Source organism: Sinohyriopsis cumingii, chromosome 2 (assembly GCF_028554795.1).
Source record: "Sinohyriopsis cumingii isolate HCF-2022 chromosome 2, ASM2855479v2, whole genome shotgun sequence".
Taxonomy (NCBI): domain Eukaryota; kingdom Metazoa; phylum Mollusca; class Bivalvia; order Unionida; family Unionidae; genus Sinohyriopsis; species Sinohyriopsis cumingii.
This window is the reverse complement of record NC_142962.1, coordinates 73,466,734-73,490,725: the sequence shown is the minus strand read 5'-3', so window position 1 is coordinate 73,490,725 and position 23,992 is coordinate 73,466,734. Positions and strand designations below refer to the sequence as shown.

Genomic DNA, 23,992 nt, shown 5'->3' with positions numbered 1-23,992 from the left:
TTGAAAGTGCCATTTCATAAGGCTATCAAAATTGGAGTGCAGTGTATATTTTTAAACTTTTTTGTAAACTTTTGTATAAAAAAGTCACTTCTCTAATTAAAATAGCAAACCTGTTCTTTAATTTTTGTTTCAGTTGTTCCTTTCTGAAATCGTTTACCACCTCTATCCTTGCTGAAGTAATTCTTCTGGCTAAATGAAGACTTTAAAATTAAAAAATAAAGAGATTCTGGAGGAAGTTTTTATAAATTATGCAATAAAACCCGCCAAAAAGGTGTGCTAAGTACAAATCTGGCAGTTTCTTAATTAACGTGAGGAAAATCGTATTGCAGTTATACAGAGAAATCAATGCTATAGATAATAAACTTCCTTCTCAGATTTTATGAAAGGGCCACGTATTTTTTTCAAGACTAAGTGATAAGTGTAAATATCTACGGAACTGTGCTTTTGTTCTTTCTCCGCACAACAGAACACCAATAATTATATCATATAACAGTATGTATTACAGGCCGGGAATTGGTAATTCAGGTCTCACTGGATAGTTTCGTATTTTGACACCCCCCTAATTTTTAACGTAGAAGGCATGAACCTAATTATCACAAGCCTAGCATTTATAAATTCACACATAAGCTAAATCTATAATGTGGTTCAGATATACTTTGAGTTAGGCTTGGAAATAGGTTGGCTTGTTGGTGACTGCCTGTCACAGTTAGATTTGCATTGGAGATCAAATGCGTAACTTGGGCTGCAAATGAGCTGTCGACTTGGCTTACGTATTTATGTGTGTCTGCTACAGAGGTAAATATCTAAAAATCTAGATGGTTGAGGGGTGATGAAAAGTATGCTAATTTGTTATAGTACTAGTGAACTTTATTCATGCATAAGGCACATACTGATTCTTTTAGCTGCCTTGTCACAGAAAAATATTCAAAATAGCTATTTCTTGTCAAAAATGAATGTAAAATTTAGGGGTTGGTGGCAGTGTTGGTTCAGTATAAAAACCACCAGTTGCATCAGGAATTAACCTGATTACTGCAGTCAAAATCTCACATGTATGCTTTCTACAAAAATCATTAGTTTGTTTTTATTTGTATCTTCAGTGTAAAATTATTCTCATTTTTCTGTAATTAGTCATCGTCGGATGAAAATTCACTAGATAAACTGTCCAGTGAGACCTCAGTGCATTATATTAATTTAGTCTACATGTTGTAGTCATTTTTATTGGTTAAAAGACAAAATCATTCTGTGAAACTTTAAACTTTTTTACAATGTGTATTTGATCAGTAACGTTAGGATATAAGTTCTGTCAAGTTAGAATTTAGTGAGAAATATGAATGACTGCTGTCGTTAATAATCTCTGTAACTGACAACTTCCGTTCAGGATTGCAAAAATAAAGATATTGATAGTACAACATGAGTAACAACCATTACGAACAAATTATAAAATAAACAACACCAACACGTACAATGTGTGACCGGTTTCACTTTAATGCTTCATCAGACTCATTACGAACAGAGAGATACATGTAATGATTTTTTTTATATGTGGCGTCAAGTTTTACTATCCTACAACTGACTCATAGTTTTGTGCACACGGAAATTTACTGGGGTTCTTTTTATACGAATAACAAAGTATAATGCAGGTTTACAAATAAGAGCCCAGCCCAGAATGAGATCAAGTAACCAGTCAGTGCAACTCTTGAATATTCATATCGCCCTCCGGTCTATCAGCACAGAAACGTACCGCCAGTCCTTGCCATGCAGCGTTTATCGTTTGACAAATATGTCGCTTCTATTTAGGCGTTACACTTTTCGGGAAGTGGGAAGTATTATATTTCTACATGCTGCAGTTTGTTCCGATACAGACGATGTGGAGTATCACCAATGAAAGTCATAATTCTGATGGAAAATCACAAACCAACCTGACTGCATGATAGACTGGCATCATAAGTATTATAGCGTATCGAGGATGCTGCTCTTCCCTGGGCCAGTGCTCGCATACGTGCTTCTTGTTGATATCAGTAAGTGTCTGGCGAGTCATTTTTACAATTATGTATTTATTTATTCACATAGACTATATTAAATAGTTTAGGTTTATATAACATGAAATACATCCTGTTTTAGCAGAACTTAAATTTTAAAATGTTATCATTATACAAATATGTACACCTTCCTTTATTAAGATTTCATCTTGACATTCAGAAGTTATGCTCAAGGTATTTTGAAACATTTGGTTTCCATGAAAGTATGTTTTGTTATTTATTATTATTTTTTACTGGATTATTTCAGCCTCACTATTACATATTTATTAAAAAATTTCACCATACTCCAGTATATCACGTCAGGAAGAGTTCAGAATTTCATATCCAAAAAAAGCAGTGATTCACTGTTTGGCTATCAAGGGTTATCTCATTAGCAATAGAACAGTTTCACACAATTCCAATTTATAACATTTTTTATTACCTCATAACAAATGTATTTCCTAATGTGAATCAAAAATGTTACACAACCACATTTCATCATATGTAGTAGATGCAAAAGGGTAGTTTGGGGTTAATGGTAAGAGACTTCTCCTTCGACAATGTTTTTCACCTTCACTTTTGGCGCCGGGCGATACGGTTTCTTCCCCAGACTTCGAGACAAGGCAAAAATTAATGTCATATGACAGTGTGAAGTCAGGAAGAAAATCCCAGAAGCAGGAAAGTGAACAAAATGTTTTCCAAGCCCTGGTGAAACTCCAAAAAGCAATTTGTGGACACTGTAGAGTTTAACATTACTGTGTCATTTCCGGTCATTCGTCCGTTCTTTCTAGATCACCTGCGTCAGTTGCAGGGGACGTCGGTGTATGAAAATCTTGTTGTCAGTGTAAAAAAGTGTTGAAGTAGCTGTACAAACGTGTCACGTGAAAATAATAAAGTACCTGGCCGCTGATTGTGAATTGGAACTAGTGCCGCAGGAGCTGCGTGGGAAAATATTATAAAAGTTACCTATAGAGACTATGCAAAGGAGGTGGAACCTACTTATATTCTAAATGTCATATCAAGAGTAGTAATTTGGCCAGTTGGGGGCCCATACAAGAAATAACATTACGCCTTCGGTTTATATTGGGTGTCGGTATGGGCAGATTTGGGAATAGTAATATTAAAAAAAGTCCCCAGGTTTGATATGCGGGGGCAGGTATGGGTAAATAGGGAAATGGTAATGTTAAAAATATGGGCGCATGTCAGAATGGTAATGTTATAAATATTTCCACATGTTTAACATGCGGGGTCCTGTATGAGCCCATTCGCGACAGGTCATTTTAAAAATTTTAAATACTGTCCAACTTACCGATCTTTTGAATAGTATCCAGCACACATTTTTTGAGATACTATCCATTACCTACTTTATTACTATCCAACACCCCACGCATACTTCACAGTCCTTCCCTGCATAATTCTCACAGCCGGTCCGTAGCCTAAGACACGCTTCAGACAATCTTGCTTTTCCACAGATTCATCTCTTCCATATATCTCTGTACCTGTGATCATAGTAATGGCCCACGTTTACATGACATTTACTGTTATGTGTATTTAGTATGTATTGTTTGTTGGCTATTCATTATATATATATATATATATATATAGTTTGTACTTGACCTTATCCAAAATCAGCTTCACTGTATACCAGAGCAGTAACATTTATTTTGTGGACAACTTGATACATGGCTAATATTTCTCTAAGAGTACAGGTTAAATATTCAGATAATTGTGTTTGAATCTGAATCTACGACATATGTTTTCACTTGAAAATTCCTGTAACTATCGAGTAATAGATATTGCTGTTGTTGCAAGTAATCTTCCTGAAAAGAATGACCTTATAGGCATGATCAGAAAAAGAATAAGAAAATAAAAAGAACGGCTGTAAGAGTAGTCAGGGTATTGACGGTTTGATTCCTAACTTTTAAAAAAAAAGGAAAATGATGCACCATGATTCTTGGCAATGTTCGAAGTAAGAACTGGGTTTGTTTCCATTGGCACCCACGATGACGATAAAGAACCTCAGTGGGTAGAATTTCATTCTTTGTCACCTTTGATAGCGTCAGCACCTACCAAATTTAAAATTAAAAGACAAATTTGTTCTTGATTGTCGAAGTTCTTAAAATGGACAACAACAATCCAGGGGACGATGCCAGAGTAGCTCCCGTCAAGAATTTCGTGCATTCGTTGTTCAGCACAGTGGATTTGTACTTGAGTAGCAAACTAGTGAGCAGCGGCACAGACATATAGTCTTACCGAATGTACCTGAAAAATCTCTTGACGTACAGAAATGAAGTCAAGAGAGCACACATCTGGATGCTTCAATTGTAGAAAAACCTGACACTTTGAATGTCTCTATTGATTCAGAACTGACGAATGCTGCCGATCCTCACAATGTTGAATGTAATGACCACCAAACGAAAGGCAATTAAGGACCTAGATTAGATTTGATAGATCGTTTGCATTTGAACATGTCGTTGCTAGGCAAAGATTTGTACGTGCATATGAAAGTCATGCCAAAAAGTGGGAAACGACATCAAACTCTGAGCAGAATGACAGTCAAATATCCTCTACGAGGGCGAGAGTCAAAGCTTTCACTGTTCCCTATAGACTCCGATCCAAGATCGAAGATAATATTTTCAAAGGACAACTACCAATAATGTTTGCTTTTCAGCATCGTCATCAGTGAGACACTCAGCGCTCAGAGGAGCTATCGATCAAACTGCTTTGGCGTTCCAACACTTCATCGTGTCCAAATCACCAGAGATGGTGAGACGTTGTGAACCAGACCGTTTCAACTTAAATCTGTCCAGAAAAATTATTCGAGATTTTACTTGAGTCTGTTTGAAGCCACATAACAAATAGGAGCCAACAGTAGCCACAGCATTTCGTACGATTATGCAGGATGATATGCTTTGTGAGGCTTTGGGTTCGATCTAGACGAAGGCTACTTCGAAGGACATTTCCTTCCTGTATAATCAGAAGAACTGGAACTTTTGTTTGTAGTAGCTCAGGTTAACACAGTGAACATGATCTTCTATGCAGAACATGACATTACTCTTGAAATCAAGAGTTTAAAAGAAGAGATCCTAGACAATTAAACAAAAGATGGAACACGAACCCATGAAGATGGGCAAATAGGATGTTCTCTATCCGGAGCAACATCAGCAGCATATTACAAGTGAAGAAAAAGTGAAAATTAGAGCCAATGATGTCAACATGGCCAGAATAAAACAACACTTAGTATCCTATTTTACTCCTCCCATGGCTGAAAAAATCACAAAGGTAAACAGAGAACATTGCCACGGTTGTCGATCATCGTAGTCAGAAACAACACGACACATGTTTGATAAATTGATAATGAGTCCAGAAGACAATGGTCAAGTATCTGGGAGACCTATAGATCCTCTTCTCAGAATATAAGATTATAAAAAGTGGTATAAGGACTTGAATGACCTCTCCATACCTCCAATAAGATCTTTGAAAATGAAACTCATCGAAACTCTCTTGCAAGGGAGCAGGGAGACTTCCCGTTCATCGACTTCTTTACAGATATTTTCAGGGAGAACGTCAAATGTGAACTGATGACTTATCATTGGCTGCAAAAATATGATTACCTGGGAACTTCATTACTTTGTGTCTCACTGTTTCTTTGATTCCATTGTTTTGTGCCAGCGATGAACTTATTCATTGAAAACTTAAAGTCATTCAAGCCTACTGTCCTTCATCAACGCGGACGAAAGGAACCACCTGGATAGCCGTCTTCTTTCTAACTGACTACAGTGTGGAATATTTTAAGTCGTATGGATTGCCTCCTCCTGATGACGACATCATCGACTGTATCAAATAAATGCTGTATCTACTTAACTCAATAATGTAGAGTGCAATGATCAGATTACATTGTGTTTGGACAATATTGTTTATATTATTTTCATGTATGAACATGAAGTGAAAAGCCGCTAATGTTAGAAAGTGTTACTTTGAATCCCATTGATGCAAACGGGATGAATGTCTTGCCGTAACATCACCACCTGACGCGATTCTTTCGTTCGTTAAGTACACTCTCTTAAAGGCGGTGCTCTCAGTGCTATCAATCTCGTGGCTTGGAATTTCCTCATCAAGGGCAAATGGGGCGACGACCCCAAGACGAACGCAGAGTTGACACTACAAATTTAGGACCACTTAGACCCACAGTGTGCGAGTGCTAGTGCTTGATTTCAAGGGTGATATTGTACTCTAATTTATTAACTGTCTGTTGTTAAATTCTTATTGGAAGGTCCAGGATGCCGCCTCCACGTATTCTGCGTTAGTGTGATTTTCCATACTAGACAGTTTGCGTTCTTGTACTGCTTTCCATCAGCAGGAATTATGTATGGTAGGGTACTGTTTTTCTAATTAGGAATACATCCAGTTATGTTTATCCGATAGAACCGTGTGATGTTGATGAACGCTGGTCGATTAAACCCTAAGCGTGTTTTGAGTATGGTAATATCGTTCTGCTTTTGTTTTTGAGAATCACAAAGAAGCGTGCTAACGAAATGATGTTATTTAGAACGGCTAGTAAGAAAGATGATTGTGAGCCAGTGAAAACAATGCTGACTTGAGCGGTCGTAACGTTGTAGACCAGAGTCATTTCAGCAGTGTCAGTCTGCATTACTTTTCGATCGTTTACATGTTTAATATCCATCTGGAAGTGTGGTGGCTTCATAACAAGTGACCCCTTCGGATTGGTAATATTTTGTCCAAGTCAGATTCAGTGTTTTGTGGTAGTACAGCAAATTCATCGCCGCCAATTGCAGCCAAAATGTTGAAACGCACCGGTCTGTACAAATTTTCCCGTAACGTTATGCGCAATGTTGAGTCCATGCATATTACCTAGTCTAGAGTCACAGATTCAACTAGAATACTCGTCAATACGATATAAATTGCAAATTTGCAGGAATTCGTGCAAAAGCTGGTGTGAGGAGATGGCATTACCACACGTACTTCACTTTAATAGCGGTACGAAATAGAGCGTCGGAGACGTTTTTAACAATAGTGATGCAGATCCACGAACTGTTGCTTAACCTTGGGGTGTATATGCATGACGTCGTTTCGTTTCGAGGAAAGATTATCATATCACCGATAAGTACATTCTTACGCAGCTGAATCTCGGCGATACGCTAAACAAATTGAACTCTGAAGCAGTAGAAGACGAAATCATATTTAAGCAAAATCAATTCCCCCATTGTCTTTCAAGTGTTGACTGAGATATAAAGCTTTTGGCTTGTTTTTTCGCTCTGAGCAGAACTAATTTTGTGCTAAACTTCACATCGAGGGAACCGCCCATTCTTTGCCGTAAACTTCAGATTATTTTCACCCTTTACAAGCCCAAGTCATATGCGCTACGCATCACACTCTACTAGGCGTCATTCTAATATCTCCATTGATACATCTTGATTCCTCCAGGCTGGCACCTCGCTGCCGCCGTCTCAAGTCAGTATTTCGTTCACAGTTCTGCCGTCTCATTTACTTCGGTTGTACGTGTGAATTCTTCGTCTGGCTGAAATGCCTCACAAGAACCAAACTCTTCGGTCTCAAAGCCGCTTTCAGCCATGGTGATATAGATATGCTGGTTTATTAAAGAGAGTGAACGTGAAATCCATCATCAGTACCATTCATGGCAGGAATTATATCTAAATACGGAGCGAAATTGTCATTTCCACTTCCTCCGATGCACGATTGGTGTAAAGGAGACCCTCAGCACCATTCCTGTGATTAATAACCCAATCACCGTAGACCAAGAGCAGCAGCTTACTGTTAAATTTCCTAACCTTAGCAAAACCGATGTTATTTTGCCCGGCACAGCCAGGCTGACATTCAGTACTGCTCTTATCGACCTACCAAGAAAGAAGGCTGACGTCAATTGTACAGTCATGAAAAACTTTGAATATGCCATAGTTGAAAACAGTTATCGAGGTCAAAGAAAATGAATTGGCCATATTTGACGATGTTGATATATGGGGTGTATACCTTGACCTTGTGGGCAAAAAAAAGAGAGGAAAACACATTTTGCTAGGGAATCCAGAACACTGCCGCTTTATTTGTTGCCGCTGATATTGCTTTTGTGGCATGAAGTCCGATGCATCTGTCGTGGCTACGTTTGGAAGCCGCTTCTTTATGCCGCTGCTGAATGATAACATCAGATCACCTCGCCTTTAATCTGACGTTTAACAACTAGTTTAACAGAGTGATCCGTAGCATTGACAATAAAACGACTGACACAATCGGTGGTATTTCTCTTCATTTCGACGTTGTATACAACCCAGAGCTTAACACGCGTACCTAGGAAGCGAAGTATGGGAAAGTTAAATATGTTGTACATCTAAGTTCTGATCCACTGCACACACTCGTATGTGGAATATACCAGTGAAAGGTATGAAGGTGGTGTAATACTCTTCGATGACCCTACTCAAGCCGATGGTTTCCAGGACGATACTGGTCACGTTTACAACCACCTTATCAACAGAGTGTCGCTGAGAAACGAGGCTGTCCCAAACCAGGTTTCTGATTAGGAGTAGACACGATGTCAGAAGTTAGGAAGATGCTTTAAGTATAATGTCAGGGGACTCTGTCAAGGACAATGAGCTTCCGCCTATTAGCATTGGTGATTTTTACCAAATAAATTCGCCCTTCTCAATCACATCAAGTCATTGGAAGAGCACACTTTCCACGAGTCCCTCTGTCTGCGTGGGTTCGAGTCTCGAATTCAGCCAATGTGGGTATGTGAGAAAGCTTGCCAGTAGCTTCTCGTGGGTCGGTGGTTCTTTCCGGGGTTTTCCTGGGTTCTTCCTCCACCATTAATACTGGCCGCCATGTATAGCCTATCGTGTGCTGAAAAATGGCGTTAAACCCTACAACAACAACTCCACGAGTCAGGAAGTAACATCTCAGATTAGAGCGAAAGCGTAAGGTTGCAGCTCGATAAAACAGCCCAGCTGATAGTCCTGTTCAGTGCGTACATATTCATTATGACGTACGCATAGTTCAGCATAAAAAATGGACAGTTTATATCAGCCACGTGTTAGCGTACGGACACGGCCTGATGAAACTCGGCATGTCAGTCGTCATGCCGGAATCAGCGTCAGGGTCATTACTGAGAAGAACGCCACCAGTCACTACTAGAAACACATTCTTCAATTTTATATGGAATGTAATGTGTACACCACCGTACGTCAAAGACCTCGAAAATGTCCAATACCAATGTGTCATGCTTGGCTTCCTTGACGTCTGGTACAAAATAATTGCTAAAAGCCGTCTTGAGATGACACCAGTCGGCTTTAGCCGCTTAAACTTTGAAGACTCTGCAAAGTCCGTTACCATCACGACGCCGACCTTTTGGACACATGATGCACTAATTAAACAGGGAATCATTTATACTCACATTATCACTGTTGCCTAATGGTCTCTGCTGCTTTCGTTTTCAGCAGGTCGATTTTTAATGCCCTCGTATTCTCAGATAGATAAAAAGTGATTGACGATGAAACACATTCGCCACGACAAGGCTTTTTTTTTTAAATCCAAGCTGTACCTGCCAATTATCAACGTAAGCGCAACAGATGTGTCAAATATTATCACATGTAAACTTTGAAGACTCGGCAAAGGCCGTTACCATCACGACGCTGACCTTTTGGACACAGGATGCACTAATTAAACAGGGAATCATTCATGATCATATTATCACTGTTGCCTAATAGCCTCTGCTGATTTCGTTTTCAGCAGGTCGATCGTTAATGCCCTCGTATTCTCAGACAGATAATAAGTGGTTGACAATGAAACACATTCGCCACGACAAGGCTATTAAAAAAATCCAAGCTGCACATGCCGAGTATCAACGTAAGCGCAATTGATGTGTAAAATCCATGTAAAACGCAAGATAAACAGCTTTCTCAACGGGCTTAAGAAGACGTCGAAGAATCTGCACGCTCGTATGAACTGGTTACTAGCACACACAAAAACGAAGTCAATCAGTCACGAAGAGAAAACCTTGCCCTCAAATGCCTGGGTACGCGCCTGTAGCCGGAAGAAAGACAACGCTGAGCCAACGACCCAGTGTGGCCTTCTTTGGTATTTGCTGTGGCTGAGAGGTTTGACAACCCAGACAACTCATCTATATACCTTCCTTATGGATAGTTGTTTACCGCGCTAAAGCTTCGTTCGCGATAAACTGTGGATTTTGCATGAAGATACACAGTTACCACCCAAAGATCTCAACCAAGGCCAGAAAGGTGGTTAATGTATTCGTCCGACGTGTTTTCGTTTGCAAGTGTCGTTATCTAGTCATTGGTAATCCAATTTTCGTGTCCAGCGGCGACAGGCTGATTTTAACAGTGCGGTACATACACAGTATGTTGTAATTTTTTCAGCAGTGTCATCGTGTGTCTCAACACCTTTCTCTTGACGTGCGAATGAATAACATGCTATCTTAAGATCATTCTTAAGATCGCTTCTCTTCACTGGTATTCCTAGTGTAAAACTGAGTACTGCTTCTGCCGGAGACGCACTTACTCCTTAATTGGATTGCCGTTGAAATCGTCTTTGAATTTTCCTACGACCTTATTTTGTTGTCATTGTTGTGTTACGGATGGTCTTGCGGATGTTAGTGTCCTACAATGCAGCGTCCTCTGCCATATCGCTGGACACATTTTCGGTTCCGGTGTTTATCACCAGATTGTCTGTATCCATGTATAGCAGACTCGCCCTGTCGCCCGATCTGGCCTTGGCTTGTTTGTAGTAGAAGCCATACATCAGGAGCTAGCTAAAGTCAGGAACTGCTGTTCCAATGAAGATTTTCCTGTAGAGTTTAAGCTTCGATTTAATGATGAGCATTGCGACTTATCGTCTTCGCCTGAGGAGTCCCACTCCATCGTCTTGCCACAGACCGAATTCTTCACGAATTCTTGTAACTCCGTTTCGAATTTTGATTTCACCTTGGAACGCAACTCCATGTTCATCTGTATGTATGGAGCCATCCAAGGGATCTGAACAAACACCAGTACCTCTTGGACGTTTGGCACGCGCATCCCAAACCTAGAGTAGGATCTTAGCTTTTTCGAATGGATTCTGTATGTTTCTTACTCGTGCAATGACGGCACTAACTTTACACACTTGGTTTGTTTGCCACAGAGCTCCCTTGCCAGCGTTTAGCAATTAGTTAGCCATGTCTCAGATACCGTGATAGCGTCCGGGGAGTTCGGGTAATCGCTGTGCTTGTCGTGCAGCTCATCTGGATTCTCTAGGTCTGCCACAAATATGTATTTTGGGGTACACAGTCTGAGATGTTTCTGATATCCACCTCACTCATTTCTTCTACCCACCAGAATCCACGGGTTTGTAAGTTCAGCATAATTGCCGAACGATAGATATTATTTGGTATATCGACATTATCGAGTTGTTTGGCTTCTTTGAGTCATAGTCCTCGCACATGCGATCGTCGGTCAATAGCAGAACGTTTTTGGCATCCTCGTAGCTACCCTCTGAAATACCCGATCTAAGGAGTTTGCGGTAAAAGGCTTTAATTGGTGTCTGCTTCGTTGTCTCGAAGTTTTCCCAGTAGGTCATATACTATTACCGGTACACGACCATTTTAATAGATTTAGCGTCTCGTCTTCTTTGCAGAGCCCTTGCAAGATATACTGCTCAGAAATATCGAATGATTCCTTTAGTGTGTTCTTAACCAAGGTGTATAGGATACATGAACTGCAGACAGTCAAATAACTTCAGCTGTCCAAATTTGAGAGACATCTATTTGTCCATGTTGCTCTGAATGGCGCTTATCTTATCCTCAGAGGCAATACCAGTAACCTGCATTATGAGTGTTACGAGTATATGCTCTTAAACTAACTAACAGAAAAGCGTGAAAAACATCAAGCTTTGTAAAATTTATTTCCTTAGAATACACAGTGAAAATGAGAAAAAGAACTTACGGTATTGCGAAATAAATCCCAAAATAGTCATGGAGGTTATCGTTGTATCCATGGAGACACTACAGCACAACTGGCACCTTTTTTCCCGGTTTGATCCGCAGCTTCAGGCTGAATACTTTGTGGGTTTCCCCTCTAGTACTGGCCAGAAATATGTCAATTGTCTCTCACCCTGTCACAAAGTTTTCTACTACCAATGTTGCACTAACGGTTATATTGAAATTTCTCTCGTCTGAGTCGTCCAACACCATCTTTGCTGAGTTTAGGAATACGTCATGAATCTTCTCCAGGATCTGGATAAATGTTATCAAAACGCCCCACCGCGATAGAACACTGACTCCTTGTCGACTCCGTTGCACCGGATGACCACTTACCAAAATTCCATATGAAACCTGATCAGCTATTAATTGTATTACTTGTGTGAGGTGGTTTACGTGTGAAACTCTTCGGCAACGTCACTTGCTGTGGGTTTCCAACAACATCTTGCGTTTGTCAACGCGAGCTTGTGGCAAATCCAAGTCGTAAATAAGTTTATGAAACACTGGCAGACGTGTTTGTCTTCCTTACGTTTGTTCTCAAAAACGAACTTGCTTACAGTTTTTTTACAAAATAGTGCCCCCCTCCCCATTTTCGTCGGTCACCGGCAGCTGGTCCATGTGTTTGGTTTTTCTTTTAAAACTAGATGCTGTCGATGCGTATGACATAGAGTCCATTATCCCAACCAAACACACTGATAGCGATATCATAGTTGTGTTCTTAAAACTTGTCGATGATACTAATTTGTATTAGAACGTTGATTCCTGTAAAGTAAAGTTCGCCCTTGTGCGATTGGTAGCGTAGAAATGGCTGCAAACCTTTTGAAATAGGTATCAATCTTGGCTTCGGCATTGGCCCCACTGGCATAGAAAACTCACAGTGCTAGCACATTGTACCGGCACTGGCAGCCTACACGGACGACCTACCCTTCGCTTCAGAACTGTCCTCTCTGGTTTCTTCACAATAGATAGCACGTTAATGGTGGCACACTCTTCAGATTAAGCCTCAGTAGTAATCGCTCCTCCTTGTAGCAACAGTGTTAGCTCCTGCAATATTTTCGAATGCAACTCATGTGGCACATCTTCCTAGTCCTAATCAACAGATAGCCACGTGTATTATTCCCGCGTGGCATGTTTGTATGCTTACATTTAATCTTTTCTTAATTGAGAAATATATTTCATACACTGACGCCACCTGCGCACCACGCAGGAGATCTAGAAAGAAATGATGGATCTACCGAAGTCCCACAGCGAGATAAACACAGACTGGCTCCCCTACATGCTTCTGACACTTTCACACACACACACACACACACACCCGGCTTCATAAACATTTGGGCCCCAACTGCTTCTGGGACTTTCCCCCTACTTCAAACCCTCCTGTGTAACTATCTGTTTGGTCGCTAGCTTGAAGACCGGGGGTAAATAAGAGATCTTCTAGCCCTGCACTAGAAGTTTGGGTGAAAAGCTATTCCCCCCCCCCATACGTCATGAGGTCTTGAAAAAAGTCTCTTACACATGTCCCCAGTTCCCTTTTGTATCTCCTTATATCCGTCCAATCTTCCTCGATAGATTATTAGAGTTAGGCGTATTTTGATTTAGTCCTGTATATAAGCATAATTCTTGAGAATCAAAAATTTCAACATCCTATGTTTTTTCATACAGGTATAAGCGTTAATGTCCCATTAAGCGGAATATAAATTAAAACTTGGAAAAATACTTAATGACAGTTCACTAAAATTGGTACAAGTGTACAAAACTTTGTAGGTGGCGCTAGCATTCGTCAAAATCGCTACAGATTCAGCCGAAATGTTTATCACTATTAACTTGGCAATTATTTCTGTCAAAGCAACATATTTGGCAACTGAAAAGTTGTGAAATAATACTGTTGTCTCTCGATTTGGGCCTGACACTTGACTTTTTGCTTTGCCACCGGTGACATGCACCGTAAGCAGCTATGTTAGCAGTGTGTCTTACTTCCGGTTTGGAAGACAATTGGATGACAAGAATGCCTCACTTAATTCAAAACTAACTTTCAGGCAAGGCGTATTAGTTAAAATTTTGAAAGTTTCCATACGAAAGGATTCATATGTTGCTCTTCCCAAATACTAATGTGTTGAGCACAGTATTTTTTTTTTGTTGGTCCGATGGCCTATGTAGTTAGAGCGTCCTCCTCGGATGCAGGAGGTCTCGGGTTCAAGCCCCGGCCGAATCATACCAAACACTGAAATATTTGTACAGTCAGCAGCTAGTCACTTTTATAATCACTGGCTCTTATTACCACCAATAATTATCAAGATTGTAAACGTTAACCGCCGAAAATATTATCCAGCTTTAGTCAGCGTGAGCTGCAGTCGCCAGAAGTAAAAATGAAATCTTAACCAATATGACTTATGCCTCATAGATTACTAAACGTACTTTGAAGGGTACTAGACTAAAATAAGTCGATCACGAGGAAAGCTCACTTCCTTTATAGTTGAAAGGTTAACGGGGTCAGAGGCCAAATTATTCAAACCATTTTTGATTCATCTTTTAAAGCTTCAAGTAGCTACATAATCTTGGTCAATGGGAAGCTTATCATAAGAATTTGAACATAGAGTTACTCAGAAACCTGGCCGATCCCAGGGGATGAATAGACTAAAGGTCACGGGTCAAATCCACATTGTCATTCTTCATATATAAATTTTGTAATTAATTTTTGTTGCAGACTTAATATAATAAGAGAAGAATAAACTGTGCAATCTTTTTTTTGCAGTGGAAGTATTTTGTAGTGGCTATAACGTTGTTCTTTTTTCTTTCAGTTTGCCAATTTTGACAAAATCTTTATAACTTATTAAAGCTTGTGCAATTTTGACATATCCACTATCTTACCTACCTTTTCATCCACTATTTTGATCATGTTTTGACAACATCAAAACAGATTAATCGACATATTTTCAGATAGTGAAACTTTTTTTTAAACCATGTATTGGTTTTCCTTGAATGAGACGCGAGTTATCATAGACTTCTTAGTGATAATGTGATCTTATATGTATAATGTGTCTATAAATAAGTTCCCACTCGTGAACATCTAAAAATGAACTGTTTGAAACATTTATTACTTTCAAATTTTATATTGAAAAACAAGTACCATAAATATTCACAAATAAGTCGTGTCCAACTGCATGATATATAAAACATGATCTGTCGTAGCGCATTATGTGCTAGCAGATCCGGGCCTATGTTACTTGTTCTACTGAATACTACTAACAGATTGCATAGACCCGTATCTGTCGTAGCGCATTATGTGCTAGCAGATCCGGGCCTATGTTACTTGTTCTACTGAATACTACTAACAGATTGCATAGACCCGTATCTGTCGTAGCGCATTATGTGCTAGCAGATCCGGGCCTATGTTACTTGTTCTACTGAATACTACTAACAGACTGCATAGACCCATATCTGCCAGCGCATTATGTGATAGCAGATCTGTGTCTATAAATGTTCTAGTTGTATCCATCCTATTTGCGAGTATATATTGTACTGTATATATTAGGTGAACCTATTCATAATTTTAGGAAGCTATAATGTTTTTGGACCATAAAGTTTTGAAATGTCAAATTTTCCATCATGAGATGTTGTTTAGAACTGATCTCGTGCAAAAGTTTTTTAATTCCTAATCTTTATATTTTTGTTCAACGTTTACTAACGACAAACTGTATGAAATAATCAGTGTTCTTACGTATAATTCAGTTGTATTTAACATATTACAATATTCTACAGTCATTCCAGAAAGCGTCATTTACTGTTAAATTCTATTGGATATTTGGAAGCAGGAATATATTTATGACATATACTATATTACGTGCATAGATGTTAGGTTATATTACGTGCATAGATGTTCGGTTACATGTACGTGCATAGATGTTAGGTTACATGTACTTTAGAGAGCTGCATACTTGTAAACGTTTATAGTATTTTTATCCTCTTTTCCCAGCTGGCAATGTTTTCGGAGATTGTGACACAGCACCCTCTATTGCTGGAGCTTTTCACAATGGTTCAGTCACAGGGCCTTATTCAGAGGGAGTAGTCCTCCGATACCTGTGTAGTCAAGCTTATGACCGAATTCTAGGTGGAAGCAATTACTACCAATGTTCTAGTGGAGTTTGGACAGGTGGAAATTTGAAATGTACACTGGGAAGCTGCACAGCTATTGTATATCCACCCAACAGTTACATTGTTGGTCAGGCTGGGCACTATGTAGGGGAGACAACCACATTCAGCTGTGAACAAGGGTATGAGATCAATGGGGATCGTTTAATTATGTGCATGGCAGATAGGTCATGGTCTCCAGAACCTCCAACTTGTGTCAAGGTGAGGTGTCCAGAATTCATCACATCAGATGCAGATATATTCCAAGATTCCAGTGGTATTCGAAATGAATTTGGGAGTAGGAACAAGATTACTTGTAAAGGTGGTACTTTTCTTCAAGGTCCACAATACATTTCTTGTCTTGCTAACAAGACTTGGTCGGGGTCTCCAAGGTGTACAATACCTAATTGTGGAAATCCCCCAGCTTCGTATGAACCCTGCACAGAAGTGTTTTATACTGACGGCAATACAAACATTGGTTCCCAGGTTGAGGTAAATTGTCTTGAGAATGCAGTTCCATTTGGTGCAAGTTCGTTATTGATTTGCAGTGTTAATGGTACATGGAGCAATGAATATCATTGTTTATGTGGCTGCATCCGTGACTGTGATGGTTCAGTCAACACTGGTCCCAGAGACGTGATGCATAACACTGACATAACTTGCCCGTGTCCGGATGGAAGTCATTTCAAAAGGAAGTGTTTAAATGGAACACTCAAAACTGAGACATCCTGTAGAGTCAAACATCCCATAACAACACAGACAATCACACATTCCACAGCGAGACTACATGTCACACATCCCACAACAACACTGCTACTCACACATCCCAAAGCAACACTGCAAGTCACACATCCCACAACAACACTGCTAGTCACACATTCCACACTACAGTCAGCCACACATCCCACAGTCCCACCATCATACCCTCACACTGTTCTAATTACAGTTGCTGTTAGCTGTGTAGTGGTATTCATAATAATAATTGCAGCTATTTCCTTCTGTTGTCTTTCTAGTAAAAACAGACGTGAACAGCTTCATATCAGATACAAGGTTTGCTGTCAGGACAAAATATCCAATACTAGTATAACACCAGAGGCAAAGGAGATAACATTAATTCCTTTGCATTGTCAGTAATTACGATTGCCTTGATTTACAAGCCCAATTAAATTTTAAGCACAAAGTTTACAGTTTATGAATATTGATAGTCAATATATTTTGCCTGTTTGGAATTATCAAATACTACAGTACTTAGCTTAGTGCTAATATTAAGTATTGTTACTTTGGGATAACGACCAATTTAATTTTCAGAACATATTGTACTTTTTGTCAAGCCCATGTTAGTGCAATGTGAGTTATACGAGTCACTTTTAAGTTGTACAAATAAAAATAATATCTACAGATGATTCATCATCAGTACCAGATCATCCCTTTGGTAGACTTGGTTAGGAATCAAAAGCGGGGTATGTGTGATAGTGTCACAATATAATTTATTCCAGTTAACGGCCTGGTATGTATTCCCATCTTCTGGATCAGAAAAATCATAATGGGTGATGCATTCATGCCATCTAGTCCAATCTCAAATTGCCAATATGCAGTCCGATATATCAACCCTCCAAATCTGTGGTGATACTGATCGACGATATGTGGGTATGATGTCACCGGTTCATTATAATGTGCAATATCGCTGCATGCAAATCATTCCGGAACAAACCTGCGTACACTTTAGACACATACCGATAATTGGTAACAGCCATGTCTAGCGCGAAATTCAAAATGGCACAGGACAGATGGTTGTGCTATTCAACGGGATTTATAAGTCATCAAACGTAGGATTTGTGCCCAATCTATAATGTACATATCGCCAAAAGAACTCTTCAGCCGACGGTAGCTCCACAGCCACGAGAAATACCGGTAAGTTTATAAAATGTACAGCTTTTAATGAATAGGTGATATCAGTCCTAACCCGAAAATCAATATTATCACGGGTGAAGGGCTGGTTTATTGGCCTAGCGAATATGATGTTCAAGCAGCTTTATTATATTTTTTTTACTTTTGCTTGCTGTTTTAATCTTTATTTATGTGTGTATTCAATGTACAAGTTATCACATGTTGTGTAGACATGTGATAAGATGTTCCCACAACATGGTCTTGGAGGTGGAGGAACATGAAAACCCAGAGGAAACTACCAACCTGAATTGGGCAGACAAACGTTTATTTTCTGCAGGCTGGAACCCAGAACAAACCTGGATAACAGCAATGAAACGTTGGCATCAGTCAAAATTGTCCTGTGGATGATGGTCTATAATCATAAACGTTCACAGCAGATTTATTATTTGTTTAAAAAGTAGTTGCTTAGATTCTGGCCTCATATCAATAGGATTCTGAAGTTAATCTTGAACAATAAAGCCGTTAGTGTTACTACTGCACTGTCCATAATTTAATGGGTTCTTGGTTGCCCATTTCTAGTAAGGTGGAGTTTTATTGTTTGCCTATGGTTTCACCACCTCATATACCCTTTGGTTTTGTATTGTAAGTGGTAGAACATTTTTCCTAAAGCATTGTTGCCGATCAGACAGCCAGACTGTAAAGCATTGACCAGCATTAACATCTGAACGCCCGACTATTACACGTTAAGGTTATTCCAATTTTTTTTAAAAATAATTTTATTCTGCAACATTTTAGGATAGGATTTATTGCAGGATTTTGTGACAATTTAGTGTAAAAATATATATTCCCATCTTTCATTTCACAAGGATATGTTCACAGCCCATATTATTAATTTGCATCCTGGCAAACATACTTATTTTAAAATGCATATCGTCAAACGTTTTGTCTAATAAACTCTGAGTTACTTCATTGCTTTGCTTTAGTTTTAAGTTGCTCAGTGCTGCAGGGCAGTTGATTTCTAGCCCAGATATTGAATAACACTTAATCTAGGTTGATAAATTGATAGGCCATGTGCAATGTAAAAGAAGTAAAATTTACTGTCGTAAGATATAATGAAACCGAGATCTGGATACACAATAAATGAATATTGTAATGTGATAAATCTAGAACATGTGCCATTTGTAGTTACGTCTCCACTTACATCTTTGTTAGGTTTTAGTGATTAGTTGTTGATTATGGGAAGTCGGTATGTTGGAGATATTTTTCAACCCGAATAATTTGCCAATTTCTAGGAACAGACGTCATAATTCATGTACAATATTCACGATACCTCGTGATAGCAGGGGTTATTTTTGTAAAAGTAGCTTGATACGGGGTCAGAGCAGGATTAAATGTTTCTGGTAGGCATGGACCATAAAGTTCCTATCTTAATTAAGAGGTATTGTTTTTCTGTACCATTTAGTGTGAGGCATTCATAAAGAGATCGTTTTTTTGTTTTTTTTTACTATGGAGTGATTAGGAGGGAGTCAGCCCTTTATTTTGAGACGCCTTTCATGTAGGATGTTTCTGTAATGCGGTTCAAGGCTGTATTTTTGACTGACTCTGAGATGGGACTGGAAGTATGAATGTTCACCCGTTAGCTTAGTGGAGAAGCCATGCAAATGGGAAACAGAGAGAAACCGTGGGAATGGGAAACACGGACAAGATATGCAGTTGTGAAGTTATAGTTGCATATTTGTGGTCGTTGATTGATTGGGGAAAAATTGTAGTTTGGAAATAGTCAAACTCACGCAGGTATCTGATACGCACTGTAGAGAGAACTCTTGCGTGTAACAGTATCTACTACGTAATATTCCAACTTGTGCAAAGTATTGTAGAGTCAGTATCGGTGGTGGTGGTGGGGGTATGCTGTTATCATTGGCCGTACAGCATGTCACATCCTGACCTGTCCGTTTCCATTTATTAATATTAGAAGGACTTCATTGATTGAAATAATGGCGGCTTAAGGGGTGGGGTGGGGCTGAGGTCATTGTCCCCCCAGCGCTAGTGGAATGGGGCCGCCGTCAAGAACTTATTTTTAGCTGAAATTTTCAAAGTATATCACCTCATCTAAGTGTAACTTGGTCAGTTCTTGACAGCACTTATATTTAGGAGGGTGGGGGAGGGATGTTTGAAACTGACAGAAACTGTGGCAAAGCAGTGCGCCACTAAAAAGCATCGCTCCTGCGCACCTCGAACACTCACGCCGCCACTGGATTGAAACGAAATGCTGTGTGAAAGTTCTGGTTACTTACAACTTTACCCTGAATCACATTTCTAGTTAGGATTTTGTTTAGCACTGTGCAAATTTTTACCATACTTGTCAGATAATGTATTCGCAAGGAATAATCTTGCTCAATATATACATTCAGGGAGGTATAGAAAAGAAAATATTTTGTGTAGTATTAAAATTATAGTATTGTTCCAACCTTGCAAAAAGTGGAGGGCATGATATTAGTACTTCGTCTGTTTCTTCGTTTGTCCATCCATCACACTTTCATTTCAGTTTATAACTTTAAAGCCGTTTGGAGATAATAGTATGAAACTTGGCATAATTGTATATCATCGCCACACAGTATGTTCCGCACCACATTGGGGATCCTGGCGCCAATATCAAAGGTACAACTCAGTATCGTGTGTCTTTCGTTGCACCTTCCCTTCTACTCTATAACTTTCACGCCATTTTGGATAAAGGGATGAACTTTTTATACATATACCGGGCTTTAAATTAACAGTAGTCTGCTAGCCCGAGGCTAGTAAATTTCCAGTTGGACTTGTAGTTTTCGTAATTTCAATAGTCTAGCGACTAGTAAAGTTTCGGCTGTTGCCACTCAGCTGGTGAAGAAGAACTAGTGAAGATTCAGCTGGACTAGTAAATTTCTCAACTTAATGTTTGCTCTGTCTACAAGTAAATTATGTAAATTCAAGACCTGCTTATATCATTGCTAGAAGGTGTGTTCCATAGTATATTGGGAGCTGAATCTTCATGGTCAAGGCCACAGCTCAATATACAAGTTTTCTGTCACACTTTGATGCTGTTTAACATTAGGGCTGTTTAAGATAAAGGGATGAAACTGGGTACTCTTATGCGTCATCATTACAAGGTGTGGTACATACCACATTGACGTCCCTGTCTATGGATAAAACTTGCTGTAATCATTGCTAGAAGGTGTGTTGCATACCTCACCAGGGATCCTATATTCAAGGTCAATATTTTCAGTTGCATCCGGGGTCCTATATTCAAGGTCAGTAGTTTAAACTTTCCATGACACTTTTCTCCATTGTAACTTTTGAGCCCGTTGAGATAAATTGACGAAACTTGATGCACTTATATATCTTCATTAGAATGTGTGCCACATATCAAGATCAAGATCACAAGTTAATATTTTTGAGTTTCTGCAACCTTTTCCCTTGTCAGTAAAGTAAGAGTTGTTTTTAATAAACGAATGAAACTTGGTAGACTTTTATATTTTGTCAAAGGAATATGCGTACCACTTACACGCTTTCTGTCTTCAAGCAAAAGGGTCACAGGTGTATAGTTCTACTGTACATTAATTCACGTTAGCTGCTGTCTGTTTATAATTATACAGCTCTCAAAAACAGCCTGACCAGTTTGCATATGATTTTACAGGGAGCATTCTGGCATCAAGGCCTTGCAAGTTTCTTCAGTGGATGCTGATTCATTGTTCAGTATAACCACCGTTACTAAAAATGGAAAAACCTTGAAATTTCTTTTCAAAATCCAGTGTACCATATTAGATACAAAGCAACCTGGCATGAAGTTGTTTTAAAAATAAATTGTTTACACAATGACAACCTGACATACAGTATGGCCACATTACTAAAAGTAGAAAAAGATTTTAATGTCATATTTTCATGAGCTGCTTGGCGGGATTTAACCAAACTAGACAGAAAACATCCTGGCTTGGGCTTTTAAATTTACATTAATGATACCAGTCTGCTATCAAATATAGACACTGTTACTGAAAATAGAAAATTAACTTTAAACTGCTTCTTCTGAAGAGTACTCAGCAGAATTATATAAAATTTGACAGAAAGCGTTCTGGTATATCGAACTTTAAAAAGTATACAAACATTGCAATATACCATCAGATATGGTCACCATTACTAAAAATAGAGACCGCTCCGGTGGCCTAGTGGTTAGAGCGTCCGCCTCGGATGCGGGAGGTCGTGGGTTCGATCCGAGCCGAGTCATACCAAAGACTTACAATAATGCTACTAACAGCTGCCTCGCTTGGCGCTCAGCATTAAGAGTTTAGTGTTAGGACTGGTTGGCCTGGTGTCAGGATAATGGGACTGGGTGGGACATCGTGCTACATGTCTGCGGCATGATGCCCCAGTGCAAGACATCACTATAAACTGTCACACTGCAGACATCGTAGTGATATGACTGAAAAATTGTTAAATCTACGTTAAAAATCCAAATCACACACACACACACATACACACACGCTAACAATAGACAAACGTTTAAATGATTTCTCAAAAATTGCCTATCAGAATCGCACCAAATGTGACGGAAAGCATACTGACATGACGGGCTTTCCAATTTTCACAGATAATGCTGATCTGTTGACAGATATGGCCAAACTTATTACAAGAAAATTGAAATAAAACTCAAATGATCAATACTCAAAAACTGCTCAGCAACGCTAGATTAAACTTGCACAACAAAACAATTTTGGCACAGAGGTTTTCAAGCATAAATGATTCTGTTTCACCATCAGCACACGACTTTATAAAATCGATTCAAACGAATTACCAAATTTAACAAAGATCATTCAGGCATAAAAATCTTTCCATTTTAGGGGCCCCGAGTGGTCTAAAGCGCTCACCGTTACGGATCACTGCCATCTGATCTCTGTCTGCTTGGGTTCGAGTCTCGTGTTCGGCCTATGTGGGTATGTGAGAAAGCTTGCCAGTAGCTTCTCGTGGGTCGGTGGTTCTTTCCGGGGTTTTCCTGGGTTCTTCCTCCACCATTAATACTGTGCTGAAAAATGGCGTTAAACCCTACAACAATAACTTTCCATTTTATACAAATGATGGCATTCGACCATCTGCCATCCAATATGGCTGCTATTACTAAAGTAGAAATACCTTTTATAACGTCTTCTAAAAAAATGCTCAACAGAATTTAACAAAGCTTGTCAGAAAGCATCATGGTCTGAAAGCCTTTCAAATTTATGAATATAATTTGCCAACAAATATTGCAACCATTACTATATATTGGAAATACAACTTTATCACAAAAAGTCGCAGCAGCATTTGACCAACTTTAAACGAAAGCATCCTATAATATGTTCCTTCCTGCAGTGCCGGATTACCCAATAAGCACACTAAACGCACTTAGGGCACCAGCCCAACAGGAGCACCAGAAAAGTTCAAATTAATTGTTGAAGATAAAATTAAACGAATTATATGAAAAATTACAAAGATTATGATAAATTTTTCATTGTTATGTCATTTGGCACAGGTAATACTGTTTGCTTCTAGGGGGTTGTGGTAAGTTGGTTGCTTGAGTAACAGGCTCGTAATCGAAGGGTTACAGATGGAATATTTACTCAGGCCTGCCTTGGTGGTGTCCTTGGGGATAACACTTAGCTCCCATTTCCTCTGCATGATATTGACAATATTGTGTTGAGTGTTTCTTTAAAAATCTACTGACCAGCTGTTTTCTTCCAAGATGGATTGGACTACATTTTTTTATGTTGCAACCACTAAAACAATTTTTGTTACTCACATTGATTCAATAAGAATAAAGAAAGACCAGTTTTATCATATATTGTGTTGTCAGCAAACTTTAACAGGACAAACAAACACATTATAAGGAGTTATGTTGTTGTTATTGTTGGTCATGGACGATTAATCTGGTCTTTTCAGTGGATATGAAACAGCACACATG

The 23,992-nt window shown here is 39.1% G+C and overlaps 1 protein-coding gene across 1 annotated transcript; it reads left to right on the top strand.

Moving 5' to 3' along the window:
- The first annotated feature begins 1,670 nt into the window (after positions 1-1,670).
- On the top strand, positions 1,671-18,999 carry LOC149805174 (E-selectin-like). Its single transcript, XM_089948051.1, has 2 exons — positions 1,671-2,018; positions 15,989-18,999. The coding sequence occupies exons 1-2, from the start codon at positions 1,928-1,930 to the stop codon at positions 17,275-17,277; spliced, it is 1,380 nt and encodes a 459-aa protein (XP_089804177.1). The 5' UTR covers positions 1,671-1,927; the 3' UTR covers positions 17,278-18,999.
- Positions 19,000-23,992: the final 4,993 nt, after the last annotated feature.